General features: G+C 44.8%; 1 protein-coding gene across 4 annotated transcripts in view; it reads right to left on the bottom strand.

Annotated features, from left to right (window-relative positions):
- The window catches only part of RAPGEF1 (Rap guanine nucleotide exchange factor 1), a 113,064-nt gene that overhangs the window by 62,288 nt on the left and 33,912 nt on the right, over nucleotides 1-16,864 (bottom strand). For 3 of the 4 annotated variants that reach the window (XM_073905584.1, XM_073905585.1, XM_025888279.2), the window contains exons 2-3: nucleotides 5,231-5,370; nucleotides 4,532-4,645 (exon numbers count right to left, since the gene is read on the bottom strand). In XM_073905584.1, the coding sequence (XP_073761685.1) occupies nucleotides 4,532-4,645; nucleotides 5,231-5,370 (254 nt within the window). The remainder of the gene's footprint in view (nucleotides 1-4,531; nucleotides 4,646-5,230; nucleotides 5,371-16,864) is intronic. The other variant, XM_073905586.1, reaches the window with a different exon arrangement.

Here is a 16,864-nt window from a genome sequence, read left to right as displayed (position 1 = left end):
ACCAAGCCAAATTACTCTCTAAGGATTGCAAACAGGATACAGAGGTTAGGCTTGAAGGAAGGAGAAGGGAGCTTGGACCAAGGAAGTTCACTGAGATACTCCTGAATTCCCTTCCTCGTACAGACTGATGTGGCCTGAGGTCTTGAAAATTGCTTCTCTTTCTCTACCACACTGAGATGGCACCGCTAATCTCACGAAGCCTAGGGAGGACTAATTTGCTGATGGCTGTAGGAAGCTTAGAGAACCAACAGTTAGGTCTCATCATGGTGCATATCTATCCAGTAAATCAAATCAAGAAATCCCAGGCCTTTCAAAGATCTGAGGGACTGTGTAAGACAGGCAGAGGCATTTGTGTTCAAAACCCATTTCTCCAGGACCCCTCACTAGATCCCCACATTCAACCCAAAGATGCAGCCCCCTCTCAATGAAATGACATGGCTCTCTCAAAGGGTCTGGAAACCCCAGGGTTAGAAGGGGTGGATGCTCGGGGGTGAAAAGGCAAAGAAGCTCGAGCAGGTGGTAATGGTTCAATCACTACTGGTGCAGCAAATGCGAACAGCATTCACAGTCCTTCTGCGCCCGAAGAAAGCCCAGCTGGGAGGAAAATAACGCACAGAGCCTTACACTTACCAGCATTCAAATTCTCATGCCCAAATCTTTTCTCTGTGACTACAGGGTATCCCGAATCCACAGTCAGTGGGCACATACACCCCTCGGTTCCTTTCCCCAACCTCTCTCTCTATTGGCCCTAATGTCAGCGACCCGGGTCCCAGCTGGCTGGCAGGGAAGGGAGATCAAGGACGACCTATAAAACGGATACCCTACCCAAGTGAAACTGATTACATGTCCAGTGCAAATTAAGATCCCTGTATATGAGGAAAACTGCCACCTGTGGGCTCTTTGGGGTCCAGCGAATACATAAATAGAAGTGACCAAGGGCAAGAAGAACATTCTAGAAAAAGTTGATTTAAACAATAATCTATAAATAAATAAATGGTATGTAATAAGAAGTGATTACGATTCTGAACACTAGCTCTTCTTAAACGATGGGGAAATGTCAGTTTAAATTTATTTAAATTGCCATGTTTAATGCGTGGGAATATCAAAAGACAAATACACAAATGGGATCAAGAAGTAAATAGCTTCTTTGGTCAGGCAACTTCCGAAGACCTGACTCACTTTCTCTCAATGGGATACTTCCCCAAAGGTGGTCTATAGACCCCAAAGATGAGGTTCTCTGAGTGGGCGGGGGAGCACCTCTTCCCCACCCCCATCACTAGCCAAATACCTTTTCTCTGTTTTTTACGACCAGACACATTTATTTACTTTTTCCAAGAAGCCAAGCTCTTGTTTCCCATCTCATGGACAACAGTGTTCTGCTCTGCCATCACCCGCCGGGGCCAGGAAGAACGTGACTATGAAGGAATCATACCCAGACATCAATGTGACTGAAACCCCAGCTGGCCAGAGGACCCTGACCGCAGCCCTGCCATCTCAGCACATCAGGATGTGTCTGGAGCCAGGGATGATGAAAGATGGGGAAGAAGCAGGAAACATTGTAAGAAAATGTGTCATCAGGTTTGCTAGGGAGACAGGGGCTGACCTGGAGATGGGGGGAACCCAAAAGGGGCAGGAAGGCACTTCTGAGCACAAAGAATCTTCCTGTCATTTGCAGAGAGATCAAATGAGCCACTGAAGAGCCAGGCTGCCCTGGGCTCCTACTAAAGGAGCCGACAATTTAGCAGCATCAGGTTTCATCCATTAACCCTCCAGCAAACCGCACTCCCAGAATCAATTGTCCGTTCACAGTCCCTCTGCTCCCGAACAGCTCTGGCTGTTCAACTCTGGCGTCTTGCAAGTACAGCCAGCAGTCGAAGAGTTTACAGAGAGACACCCAGATGGGAGCACGTGCTAGAACTGGGAGCCCAAAGCCTTAGCTCTGCTGAAGTTGCCCGGGTGTACTGGGGCATCCCCTCCCGCCGTCCACAAACCTGGAAACTACCTGAGGGTCGTGGTGCTGGGGCAGGGCCTAGACCCGAAGCCACTGCGGGGCTCGGGGACCACTGGCTTCGGGATCCTCATCTGCAAAACGGGGAGGCTAATACCTAACCCGGGTAATCGAAAGGGCCTGATGTGGGGAAGTGAATGAGAAAGCACATGGAAGTAGTTCACAAAATAAAACCAGATTCTGATGGAGAAAACTTGGGCCAGAGCCCAAACTCTGTACATGAGGAATAATAAAAGCTTTTGCACGCAGTTATGGTGAGGAGTAAATAGGATGTGCAATCACCCAGGGCAGGGCCTGGGCAAAGAGAGACCTTCAGGGAGCTGCAGATCAATCTGAATCTGGGATCTACGGAGCTGCAGTTTCCCCTGTATTTAAACAGGGACTGCTGGGGCACCTGGCTGGCCCGAGCAGTAGAGCACATGACTCGTGATCTCAGGGTCATGAGTTCAAGCCCCACATTGGAGGTGGAACCTACTTAAATTTAAAAAAATAAATAAATAAACAGGGAATGCCATGCATATAAACTGGGACTAAAATGAGAACATATATGGAAATATCCTCTAAGAGGTAAGAGAGCTAATAAGTAATCAATAATGATGAGAGCAAATGACAGTTGTATTTTCAGATTTCTCCGACAGCATCTTCTAAGTTCACACGTGTTGGCAGATTCCCCAAGATTTCCAGTTCTGCCTGTGGGCTTCTACTAAACAGGAGGTTGGTACTCACATGGTCTCGGGCAGCTCACCTGGGGCAGAGCAGAGTAATTCAACCCTTCTTAAAGGGTGACAACCAACAACCAGAGTAACATTCTTCCCTGGGTAAAAATCATACCTACAGTCCCCTGCTACAGCACGGGTTCTCAGCTGTGGCTCTGCCATCTTGGGGTGGATAATTCTCGCTGCAGGGAGGGCTGTCCTGTGTAGGATGTTCACCAGCATCCCCGGCTTCTACCCACCAGATCCAGTAGCACCTGCTTCACCTTCCTAGTGGTGACAACCAAAAATGTCTCCAGACATTGCCAATGTCCCCTGGAATTTGTGGGAACCCACACTGAGTGAAGGACACTTTCGCACTGAATGTCCCCCCACGACCTCTCTTGGGAGTGATGAAGAAAGGGGGGAAAGCTCCAAGAACTGAGTGGCTGAGACAGTCTCTTACCAGAGCTAACTAGCAGAACACGGTTGTTCTAAGTCGCTTTACTCTGGGCTGCCTGCGCTGTGCTACACGGCCACGGACACTCTGCTTGGGGTTTTTGTTTTGTTTTTTTAACCAAACTCAGCTCCAAGCGATTGTTAAACAGACTGAACCAGAAAGTAACTATGGTGCACACCAAATCTTCTACTTTCCTACTCTGCAGTCTGGGATTTCATCAATCTGGCAAACACTGAACATTTTGAGTCTTCTTCTTCAGCCTCTTTTTGCTAAGAGATGAGGCAGGCCTGGTAAGTACTTGGATGGGAGGGAAAAGGGTTATTCAACAAAAGACTCTTGGACTTCAGACTTTAATGTTCTCCACTTTTAACTAGAATTTTAGGATATTCTGCTGGTCAAAATAAAAACAAAAACAGAGGTACACTACAAAATTCAAGAATTCTGCGCTTATGTAACAGGACAGTGTTTGCCGGTGGCGGTCAACTGATGGCCGTGACAAGACCATGCTGCGGACAATCCCTGGAGCATGAGGATGTATCTCTCTATAGGCTTCTTTTGATTTTACATTGCTAAGGTTAATTTTGTTTTTCTGTTTCGTTGTGTGAGAGTTACCACTTGGATTTGTGGGACACTCCAACATAAATTCTGGCTTTCATAAAGAGGAAACATTAGTGTCCCGAGGGTATTGACTTGGGTGTCAGACAGCCTGAGCTCAAGTCAGCTTCACTGCCTCTTCCTGCGTGATGGTGGCTAATGCTTCCTACCTCTACAGCCTCAGTTTCCGCTTCTGCAAAATAAGTTTCCACCTCCCAGGGCTGTTACGAGTGTTCAGTAAGAGAGTAAGTAAGCGCAAAGCACTGAGCACGCACGAGGCTAAGGAAAGTCTGGATAAATGTTAGCAGCACAAAAGGTGTCCCTGGTTCTGAGTACTTGGTTCTGTGCGCTCTCACCACACTGAATACTGCCAGATGTCTAACACAGCACCTTTTACTGCAGACGCTCCTCCCTGTCCTAACTCTTCAGATCGCCTGAGCAACTCAAGGAACGAAGAGCCGGTCTTGGGAGATGAGACTCACCCACTTCCCCCAGAACCCACTCAACCCAAGTGGCACACCCAAACCAACCCCAGAAAGGACCCCCAAGCTTCCGTCAGGGAGTGTGCGCCCTCTCCAAAGACCACAGAGGCTTGGATAAACTCTTAATTTTACCCAAGGCCCCTTGGACTGTTTCCTGAAGAGTGAAACCCACAGTCGCCACCCAACTGAACACAAGGATATTGTAATAGATTTTTCTTTCCATCCCCAAAACCATGGCCCAGGATTCTGCAGTAGAAGGCAAGGCAAACCCAATTGTTCTTAGCGTCACACTGACCTTCTGCCTCTGAGACCTGGAAGCCACAGCACTGGTGGACATAAACTCTACTGTCTGCTGCTCCAGATCCAAGGGGAGGGGGCAGCCCTCTGGTAGAAATCTGTCTGTTGCCTCCTGGAAGAGAGGAAACCTGGATTCCTACAGAGCTTGGAATGGCCGTTCGAGGCTGAAGGGAGGGGCTGGTGAGTATCTGCTGCCGTTTCAACATATCTGGTTTGACTGGCCCTGCTGAGGTTACTCGTGCTTGAGGACATCCTTGGCCGGGTTTCAAGGATTTGGCATGTCTCAGAGCATGGGCCCTAAAGCCAAATGAAGGATGTTCTGGACGTCACAAACCTCCCTCTACGTGTGTGCATGCCAGGGCAACACGGGGCTGTCTGGGGCAGGGAGGCAGCATGGTGGGGTATGAACATGGTGCACTGAGCTGTTTTACATGCCCAGAGGATGACACATCTGGAAAAGGAGAACTGTTCTAGCCGAATGAACTCGACTCTGATTAACAGGAGAAACACTCACCATCCTAAAGGCTCATATTTCACAAGGACGCTGAAGGCCCCTGCCTGGAAGCATGGAATGCTATGGAGTAGGTGTTCTGCACTGAAAGCTGAATCCCCAGGGAATGAACTTAAAAACAGCACAAACTCATACTGCCTGAAGTAGGCGAAGGCCAGGAGGAACACCTAGAGAGAGTTGGCTTACTTTGCTCACAGGCTTCTCCGGATTTTTCACAGACACCTCAGCTGGTTTTCCCTTCTTTGACGGCGTCCTCTTGATTTTGGGCGAGTGGAATTTGTCCATCAGCTTCATGGTGAAGGAGGAGAGATGGGAGCGCTGAGAGTCTGGAAACAAGGAGCGTCCTAATGGTTAGAAGCGGGGCGGGAAGGAGCCGCACTCCGCTGACCTTTTGTGAAAATGAGTATCCTCCCTGAACAAATCTTCCCTGGCTGTTTAGTTACAAAGGAAAGGAAAGATGGATCTATTGAAACGCTTCTGCTTACATGTTTTAATTCCTGCAGTTTCCACCTAAATTAGGTTGTTCAGAATTGTGGAAGTCAAAGGCAGTCAAAATGGCTATGGAAAAAGAATTTGCAAATATTTCCAGTCCTCTGTATAGAGTCTGTATGGTGAGCTAACTGAAGTCTGAGGGAACTGGCTAAGAAGCAAGAACATCAAAGCAGAATCACAGAAGTGTAGGACGTATGAACTGGAAAGGAAGGCCCTTTTGAATCAACCTCCTCATTTTTGTTCATTTAGGGGACAGCAACAAGCATCATGGGCAAGGCCTCAGAGTTGGCACGGGAGACTGAAATAGCACTAAAGTGTTCAAAATCCTCCGGAACACAGTGCAAGACTGGATGGTTTCTCTCCAAGATCAGGAACAAGCCCAGCATGTCCGATCTCACCATTCCTATTCAATACTAAACTCCAATACCCTAACAAAGTCGTCTGGCCTGGGAAGGAAGACATAAAACTCTGTTTGTAGGTGAACTTGTATATGGAAAATCCCAAGCAATTCACTAAAAAACTATTAGCACTAATAAACCAATTCAGTAAAGTCACAGGATACAAGATCAATATACAAAACTCTGTTGGATTTCTATACAGAAATGAATGTTCCAAAATGAAATTTTAACAAGCTTTCATTTAGGGCACCTGGGTGGCTCAGTTGGTTAAGTGTCCAACCCTTGATTTTGGCTCTGGTCATGATCTCAGGGTCGTGAGACAGAGCTCTGTGTAGGGCTCAGTGCTCAGCACAGAGTCTGCTTGGGATTCTCTTTCTCCCTCCCTCTCTCTAAAATAAATAAATAAGATCTTAAAACAACAACAACAACAACAACAAACTTCCATTTACACTACAGGGAACTGATGGTGGTTGCCAGAGGGAAGGGGGATGAGAAGATGGGCAAAATGGGGGATAGGGAGTGAGTGGGAGACACAGGCTTCCAGTTATGGAATGAATAAGCCATTGGAATTAAAAGCACAGCATAGGGAATACAGTCAATGGTACTGTAATAGCGCTGTACGGTGACAGATGGAAGCTACACTGATGGTGAGCACAGCCTAACACTTACTATGTTGTACACCTGAAACTAGTAAAACATTGCATATCAACTACACTTCAATAAAAACAAAACAAAAACAAACAAAAAGCTTCGACTGACAATATCATCAAAAAGAATAAAATAATTAGGCATAAATTTAACACAAAAAGTGCAAGAGATATACTAAAAACTACAAAGCATTGTTGAAAGAAATTGAGACAATCTAAATAAATGCAAAGGCATACCATGTTCATGAATCAAGATTAATAGTATTAAAATGTCAATAGTCCCCAAACTGATCTACAGATTCAATGTAATCCCTATGAGAATCCCAGCTGGCTTTTTTGCAGAAATTGATAATCTAATCCTAAAATAAGCATGGAAATATAAGGGACACAGAATAGCCAAAACAATGTGGAAAATAAGAATAAAATTAGAAGACTCATGCTTCCTGACTTTAAAACTTACTATTAAGGGGCGCCTGGGTGGCTCAGTTGGTTAAGCGACTGCCTTTGGCTCAGGTCATGATCCTGGAGTCCCGGGATCGAGTCCCGCATCGGGCTCCTTGTCCAGTGGGGAGCCTGCTTCTCCCTCTACCCTCCCCCCTCTCATGCTCTCTCTCTTTCTTCTTCTCTCTCTCAAATAAATAAAATCTTAAAAAAACAAAAAACAAACAAACAAAAAACTTACTATTAAGAAGTTACAGTAGTCAAGACAGCATGGTACTGGCATAAGGATAGGCATACAGAACAATGGAATGGAATTGAGAGTCCAGAATAAATTGGCCATGTGTCTATGGCCAATGTTTTTTTTGAAGATTTTATTTATTTATTTGTCAGAAAGATCACAAGCAGGGGGAGCAGCAGGCAGAGCAGGCAGCGGGAGAAGCAGGTTCCCCACTGAGCAAGGAGCCCAAGGCAGGACTCGATCCCAGGACCCTGGGATCATGACCTGAGCCAAAGGCAGACACCTAACCAACTGAGTCACCCAGGCGTCCCTGGCCAATCAACTCTTAACAAGGATGTCAGGCCATTCAATGGAGGAATGAATTTCTTTTCAACAGATAGTGCTGGCATGACTGGATATTTCACATACAAAAGAATGAGAGTGAACCTGGGCCCTTACCTCACACCACATGCAAAAATTAATTCAAAATGGATCAAAGACCTGAATGTAAGAGTTAAAACTATAAACTTTTAGAACAAAACATAGGGATAAAATTTTTGTGACCTTGGTTTGGTAATGGTTTCTTAGAATGCCAAAAGCACCAGTGACAACGGAAAAATCAGATGAATTGAACTTCATCAAAATGTAAAACTTTAAACTAGACTTACTGTGGTCATCATTTTGCAATACCTACAAATATCAAATCATCAAGTTGTACATCTGAAACTAACATGATATTATATATCAATTAAAATGTCTGTGCTGCAAATGATACCACCAAGAAAATGAAAAGACAAACTAAGAATGGGAGAAAATATTTGCAAGTCATACACCTGATAAGGATCTGCATACAGAAAACATAAGCAACTCTTATAATTCAACAACAAAAGACAATCCAATTAAAAATGACCAAAGGATTTCAATAAGCATTTCTCCAAATAAGATACACAAATGAGCTATAAACATATGAAAAGATGCTCAACATCATTAGTCATCAGGGAAATGCCAAAACCAACATAAGTTATTACTTCAAACCCACTATTTATAATAAAAAAGACACGTAATAACCAAGTGTTGCTGATGGTTGGGGAACTGGAACCCTCCTACACTGCTGCTAAAATGTAAAATAGTGCAGCGGCTGTGGAAAATATCTGGCAGTTCCTCACAAGGTCAAACACAGTTACTGGACGACCCAGCAATTCTATTCCTAGGCATATACCCAAGAGAAATGAAAACATACATCCATATGATTTGTACACAAACGTTCACAGCAGCATTATTCATAAGAATCAATAGGTGGAAATAACTCAAATGTCCAGGAACAAATAAATAAAACGTGGCATGCCCATACAACAGAATATTGCCTGACAATAAAAAGAAATGAAATCCTGACACCTGCTACAACATGGATGAATCTTAATAAAATTATGCTAAGTGAAAGAAGCCAGTCACAAAGACCACTTATTGTATCTTCTATTTATTGGAAATGTCCAGGATAGGCAAATTTATAGGGACAGAAAGTAGATTAGTGGCTAAGAAAGAGGGAATGGGAGAGGGAAGGAGAGGGACTGCTAATGAGTATGAGGTTTCTTTTGATGGGGGGACATAAATGTTCTAAAATTAGAATCTGGTGATGGATGCACCGAAACCCAGTGATTTACTACACAAACACATGCACACACTGAATTTTACACTTTAAATGAGTCAAGTGTGTGTGTGTGTGTGTGTGTGTGTGTATCAATGAAGCTGTTTTTAAAAAAAAAAGCAAAGCCCACTGAGGAGTTACTTCCTCTCACCATTTACCTCAGTGCCTTCCAGTGTCTGAAACTATCTTATTAAGTGATTTATTTATGTGCAAACTCACCGAGGACCACACCTGTCCTGTTCATGCCTGCACCGTCCCATGCTGACATGGTACCTGGCCCATAGAAGATGCTCAGTAAACAGTCACTCAACAGATGAACAATCAACCAATCAGGAAATACCCCACAAATCGGACTGCTTCTTTTGATACTATCTGAAATTCACAGAAAATACTTGAAAGTGGTTGACAATTAGGGTACAGAACATGATCCCATGCAATAGAAAAATAAATACTTTGTAGTTTTAAAACTATAAGTCACCCCCTTTCAATTTTTCCAGCTATTTACTACTAAAACACCCTTCCAAATAGATGACATAGCACCCTGTGCTCCAGGCCTGTCACATGTTTATTATTATCCCATGTGACTTCACAGGGACAGGGTTCAATTCCTTTGTCAAAGACCTTCCAGGTGGCAGGCAGGATCAGATAAACTATCTGCTCTTTGCAAACTACCTAGAAGCCCACTGCACTCCAGACCAAAGAGAAAAGTCAGAGCCTGACCTTCGTTCACATGCAGAGTCAAACCAAACATGGTTTTGCAGCTGCCTGCCTGCCAGCAGGAAGCCCCTCTTGGACCCCAAAGGTGTACAGAAATCCACAGGAAGCTGGTGCACCTCTCTCCTCACACAGAACAGGGTAAGGAGGGGCTCTCAGCACCTGCCCTTACATGCCACGGTCATCCCTGGGATTCAGAGCAGGTAAGCATGGTGCAGTTTCTCCATCCTCCCTCTGCCTTGCCTCTTCTTCTCCACCCAAGCAGGGTGGGTCCCCTATACAGTTTATACATCCTTCTTTATACTTCAAAATGATGTGACCGGTCTAATCATACACACGGTGGTTAAAAGGGTGAGCTCTGTAGTCAGACTGTTTGGGTTAAAATACTTCAAAGTCACCTCTCCAAGTCGTTGAGAAAGAAACAAGGTTTCTTTGTCTGGAAAACGGGGCTGATGACACTGTTCCTGAGATGGCCGATGTGATGCAGAATAAATGAGGCGCTGCCTGTGGATAACGCAATGAGGTTCTTAGCCAAGTGCCGGGCACATGGTGCCTCCATACTGGGAGCTGACCAAACCAGACGAGTTGGATGGGTAGCAAGGTTGGTCAGACTCTGAATTCTCATCTCCCATCTGCTTACAGATCTGAATCAGGCTATTGGGCAGCACTGAACTTTTTTTAAGTTATGACCCTAAGTAACTGAGGGCCTTACAAATGCCATCCTCATCTTCCTCTAACACGGACCAGAAGTCTCGGTCGGCTTCCCTCTGTGGTTGAGTGTCTCCTCTGCCTTAGCCCGTACTGCCGCCTGCCTCAGTGTCCCTACAATCACGGCACTGACCAGGCAGGTTCCCGAGCCAGATGGGATGTTAGAGTAATGTACTAATCTGTGTGACTTCCACCAGAGCAACTAAGACTGAAAGCAGGGCCAGAAAAGCAGACACAAATGGGGAAGTCTAGGCAGGATGCACGGTTTCTCTGGTGGTCACAGACCTCCAGAGACCTGGGCTGGGCGAGCCAACTTCCACTTTTGCCCGTCTGCAACTCTGAGCTGCTGTCCGGACAGGCCAGGTTCACAGCCCTGCCATCACGACCAGGGCAGAACTGGGGTATGCAAGCAAGGCACGGTGGGCCCCCCAAAAACCTCTCAGGTTCCTGCACTCACAGAGCCAGCCCTGGTCATGACTCAAGGGCCGAGTAAGGGCACCTCCACCTGAGAGCAAACTGAAGGAGGGAAGTATATTACAGCCCTCTCTCTACCTCAGCCTGAAAGCCTAGTCTGCCTGGGGGCACAGCTGGGAATCCCTATCATCATTTAAAGAAAGAACTGCATCCACCAGTAAATCTCTCTCCTGGGAGTATTTAACAGCCTAAAAACAGCTACCTTTAGCACACAAGGTAATCAAGTGGAGAAAGCAGGTTCTTTGTAATGGTAAGGGACCTCCTCAACTCTGGAAATAGAAGACAGCACCCACTAGGACAGATCTTGACCTGGAGGCTGCTTGTCATCTTTTCCTTGAAACAACTGGTTGACAACGCAGACTTCAGGGGACTTGCAAGGTCACTCAAACTATTCTTCTGAGTGCCAGTAAATACTACAGCGACCGGTGACAGCAGGGCGGAAGGACGCAACAGGTAGCATCGCTGTCGGGGTAAGTCTCACCAACGGCACCAGACACGCGCGCGCACACTTCCTGCCCTCTTCTGGAGTCCCTCAAGTGTATCAATCATCTGATGGAGGCCAAGGCCAAAGAGACGCTCCCACCCTACTGGAGTCTCAGGCAGCTTTATCAACCACTCTCTTATTATTCCCTGACTTTTCACTTAGAAAGTTGTACTTCAGATTTCATATATGTATGTTTTTAGATATACTGAAATTAAAACAGAATTTTGAAAAATTCCATACACACACACACACACACGAGTTAGAATTAAACACATGCATCCACCAACCTAGCCTATCAAATAGAACTTTGAGCAATGATGGAAATGTTCTGTATCTGCACCATCCCACATGACAGCGCTTGTGTCTATGAGTACTTGAATTGTGGCTGGTGGCTGCCATATCAGACAACAAAGCTCTAGAAGCAGGGGCGCCCGGGTGGCTCAGTCGTTAAGCGTCTGCCTTCGGCTCAGGTCACGATCTCAGGGTCCTGGGATCGAGCCCTGCATCGGGCTCCCTGCTCCGTGGGAAGCCTGCTTCTCCCTCTCCCGCTCCCCCTTCTTGGGTTCCCTCCCTCGCTGTGTCTCTCTCTCTCTGTGTCAAATAAATATATAAAATCTTAAAAAAAAAAAAAAAAGCTCTAGAAGCAGAAAGTTATCAAATCCACTGATGCCACCACATGCCCTTTCGTGATCATAACTCTCTTCCCAACAACCGGTAACTGTGATTATGATTTTTTTTTAAAAGATCTATTTATCCACTTTAGAGGGAGAGAGAGAGTCCCAAGCAGACTCCGCCATAAGGACGGAGCCCAATGCGGGGCTCAATCCCACGACCCTGAGATCATGACCTGAGCTGAAACCAAGAGCTGGCTGCTCAACCAACCAAGCCACCCAGGCGCGCCTGCCCCCGCCCCATGATTCTGGTTTTTGTACGTATCATCCCTTACTTTTTTTGACAGTTTATAAGTATAACTTACAGCTTTGTGAACTTTACATAAATGGAAATATATTGTAAATATTCTCATGTTCTTTTTCACTCAGTGGTAGGTCTGACATTTAACCATGCTGAAGTATATATAAGAGCTTTCATTTTCAGTGGACACTGGGCTGTTTGCAGCTTCTATAAACAACACTGCTATGAACATTCTCATACATGTCTCCCGGAACACAGGGCAAGAGCTTGCCGTGAGCAAAACTGCTTACTGATAGAGTATATACTATATTTAATTTTGTGGATTTTGCCAAATGATTTTCCAAAATGGCTGTGCCACTTTGCAATTCCACTATCAAGGTCCCAGTTGCTCCATATCCCCACCAACAGCTGGGATTGCCAGACTAGTCCACTTTCCTTATGGCAATACCTCACCAAAGGAAATAAAAACCCTCCTTCACATAAGAAGGAAATCATGTAAGAAGGAACTGCCATAAGCTGCTATTTGATTGTAATTTATCAAACCTGTGAGAGCAACATCAAAGGTCATTGACAGAACTTAAGAAAACAAAGCCTCAGGCCACCGCTCAGGGTGGCATTTACACCATGGAAGGTCAGGAACTTCCAGTGACTAACCTGCTAGTCATTTCTTCCAGAGGAAGGGTGGCTTACGCAGCCTCATGACTTCTGTATAAACGGCCACGGTGTTACTAAGGGCAGGCACTTTCTTGGGCAACCACGGCAGGACACAGACCCAGCTGTCAGATGAATGTCAGAGGAAGGACAGGCTGGAAGAGAGGCACGTAGCCTGCTCACAGAATCAAATCTTAACAGAACCCCCAAACCCCAAAAGTCACACCAATTTTTTCCTGAGAAGTTTGCCGGAGACCAATATTTCATTCTTAGATTTTCAATTTGACCCTCAGTCAAGCCTAACAACGGTCTCTGCCCGGGCTGACAAATGTAGGTATCAACTGGCCTTTCAAATGTCACTTGTAGCAGCAGCTGGGATCCCAACTTAGCAGTGGTTTCTGTCAGGGCTTAATTTCGCTCTGGATAAGGGCAGTCTCTAAATATCAGCCACACAAGGAACCACAATGTCAGGGTCATGGCGGATAACACTTTGAGGCAGTTCCAGAATTATTGCAGCCAATGTTGAGAAACACCGTGGCTGTCAATTTCTTGTTACCCACAGTGTACAGGGTACAGAACTGTGGCACAACCGGGAAGGACCTCCATTCGTCCACTTACATGAGTTCCATGTGAAGCTACCTACCAATCCACAATCCCCCATTTTCCAAATGTGTAAAAAGGACAACTATAGCAGAGAAGTGGCTTGAGGACATTAGGAAGAACTTTTTAAAGTTTTTTTTTTTTTTTTTTTTAAGTAATCTCTACACCCAACGTGGGGCTCGAACTCACAACCCGGAGATCAAAAGATGTGTATTCTATGGACTGAGCCAGCCAGGTGCCCCAGGAAGAACTTTTTTAAAGCTAGGATTTCAGATTGTTACTTATTTAAAATGTTACAGACTAATGTAAAGATAAAGACAAGAGTTCAGGCTGCGCGGGCTTTGGAGTCAGGCAGTCTCTGTTCTAACCCAAGCTCAGGCATAGACACGGGCAAACTCTGAGCTGCAGGTTCCTCACCTATAGAAAAGCATAACCTTGGGATTAAACATGATCCTCTGTGTCAAGCATTTAGCCAGGGACATGATCTATAGCAAATGCTCAATAAATAGAGGCCATTCCTGTTATCTGATAACATCACCAGGCCTCTGCCAACACTTAGCTAAAAATAACCACAGCCTAGTAGAACGGAAAGCAATCTGATGTTTCATTTTTTTCCAACAATTTCCATGTTAAAAGATCCTCTCTCTTACTTAATATAGAACTCTTCATGTTAAAACAGAGGGAAAATACTATTTAGAGTTTTGCAACACCTAAGCTTCTTCTGACATGAAAGCCTGTTCGTGCCACCCACGTGTTGAGGCAGTCTATGGGTAACTTTGAGCTGCTGTGGGTGCTGATGGAAGTAGTAATTATATAATTTTTTTTTCCAGCAACAAAAGTAAAACAACCTTGTTATAAAAATCCAAGCCCTGCAAAAATATATAACATAGAAAGTGAAAAATCCCTCATAACTGTACATATGGCAGAGCTGAAATATTTCTCAACTTAACAATATGTTGTGGGCATTTTTTCACATGAGCACAGCTAATGGTTGAATAATGTTCTGCTGAAACCTATTTAACCAGTCACCTGGCTGATGGTTTTTAACTTTTGCTCTTCAAACCATGCTGAATTGATGAACACTCTCATGTTTACCTTTCTAGACCTGTAATAATGAGACAGGCCCCTGGAAATGGAATTGTTAGGTCAAAGGTAAGCTACTATCCAGATGCCTGAGCTGGATGCAGACCAGCAAGGGACTGAGCCAAAGAGTGAGGCTCAGGGCAGAGGCAGAAGGGGTGGGGTGAAGAGTGAGGCTAGGCCTACTACCTACAGAAGAAACCAAGCTTCACCTTGGATTTGGGCTCAAATCTGATAGAGCCACCATTTTGGTTCTCTTTGCATAACTGGTAATGATTAAAAATACACTCAGGATTTAACAGACACTTCATAATAGATGATATCCAAACGGCCAACAGATGACGAGGTGCTCAACTCCAGCAGTCACCAGGAAACACTCAATTAAAACCACAATGTGATACCACTACATACATACTTGAATGGCTAAAAAGAGAAAATAGGAAACACTAAGCACTAAGGAGGCTGAAGAACAATGGGCAGTGTCCCCCCGCCACTGTGGAGAGAGTGAATGGGATGACAGCTGACACAAGTTTCCCTGGGGGCCCGTGATCCCACTCCCAGGTGTGCACTCTGGAGAAACGCCTACATAAAATCACAAGAAGACAGATACCAGAATATTCAAAGCAGTGCTACCCAAACGCCTGCTGACAGGAGAATGGATACACTGAGACAGCTGCACGTGTGGAACACTATGCAGCAGTAAGAACATATAACCTACACCTACACACAAAAATATGGATGCATCTTACAAACGTAGAAAGAAGGCACACACACAAAAAGTACATTTTGTATGATTCCATTTATACAAACACAAAAACAAGCAAAATTAATCTATGATTTTAGGAGTGAAGACAGCAGTTATGCTTGGGGTGGGGGGCAGTAAGCTGCAGGGGACAGGAGGGAGCTATGGTCTATTTCTCTTTTTGTTTTTTAAAGATCCATTTATTTATTTCAGAGAGTGCATGTGCATGTGCATGAGGAAGGGAAGAGGGAGAGAATCTCAAGCAGACTCCGCCCTGAGCGTGGAACCTGACACAGAGCTCAATCTAACGACCCTGAGATCATGACCTGAGCTGAAACCAAAAGTCGGATGCTTAACCTACTGAGCCACCCAGGCCTCCCAGTCTATTTCTTGATTGGAGCTGGTTACACTCTTGCGTTCAATGTGTTAAAGTTCTCCAAGCTGCATACTTAAAGCCAGATGTACTTTTTCTGATTCATGGTATACATCAATAAAAAGTTGGAATAAAGTAGACACAAGGCTCTAAAGTTCTTCTAAAAGAGTGACTTTTACATGGGTCAGATTAACAGATCATTTACAATTCAAGGAAATCCTAGTCCCTGAAACAAACAAATGTATTTAACCACGAACAGTCCGGAATGAGTGTCTTCCCTTCACCACTGAGTGTCTCAGGAAGAATCTGTGGATATCTTAGGAAGTTTTTGTTTCATTTTTGTAAAAATAATAAAAGAACCTATATAAATATTTTTATGATCTTAAATCACCAGTAAATAACTGTTTTCTAATTTCCTTTCCCTTGTTGTATGGAAAATTTAAAGAACTTAATATAAATACATTTGTATCCTATAATTTCTTTGGTTTTTAACCAAGACTGAATCAATGTATTTTTGTATAATAATAATAATACCTATTCATGAGGTTAGTCTAAGAAATAAACAATATTCATGCTCAACAAAAACTTGAGCATCTCATCCGTGCCAGGCCCTGTAACGCAACAGAGGAACCCTCCTCTGCAGATATCCAGGGGAACTTGAATTAGGCAGTTGGATCGATGAGTCTGAGGTAAGGAGGCAGACGGAGGCTGGAGGTATACATGTGAATACTGGTAGCATAGAGATGACAAAGGAAGTCGAGAAACCAGATGAGAAGCCCAGGGGCCTGTGCAGACAAAGAAGAGGTCTGCACTGCTCAACTGTTGACTAGTCTCTTTGCACACACAAGCTACTGGTCATTGCCCTGGATGTCTAGATCAGGCAGCACAAGCACAAAACTCTTCTGATACTCCCTCCCAAACCTGCTGCCACCTCATCTTGGTAAACAGGAAACTCTACCCTTCCAGGCACTCAGGTCAAAATTTTTGACTCTGTTCTTTTGCTCACATCCACCATCCAATCCTTCAGCAAATTCTGTGCATCCCACCTTAATGGTATATTCAGAATCTCACCACTATAACCACTGGCACCACTGATGCCCTGACCCAAACCACAGCCACTTCATGCCTAAACCACTACCGTACCTGTCCAATAGCCCCCTTAAGTCTTTTCAGCCCAGTAACCAGCGTGATCCTTGTAAAAGGTTAGTCCTGTTACGTTGCCCCTCTGCTCAAAACCCTCCT

This window comes from Callorhinus ursinus, unplaced genomic scaffold, assembly GCF_003265705.2.
Source record: "Callorhinus ursinus isolate GAN/ISIS: 27379988/994484 unplaced genomic scaffold, GSC_fseal_2.0 scaffold24, whole genome shotgun sequence".
Classification (NCBI taxonomy): Eukaryota; Metazoa; Chordata; class Mammalia; order Carnivora; family Otariidae; genus Callorhinus; species Callorhinus ursinus.
The sequence above is the reverse complement of the archived record's forward strand: the minus strand, read 5'-3'. Positions and strand labels throughout refer to the sequence as shown.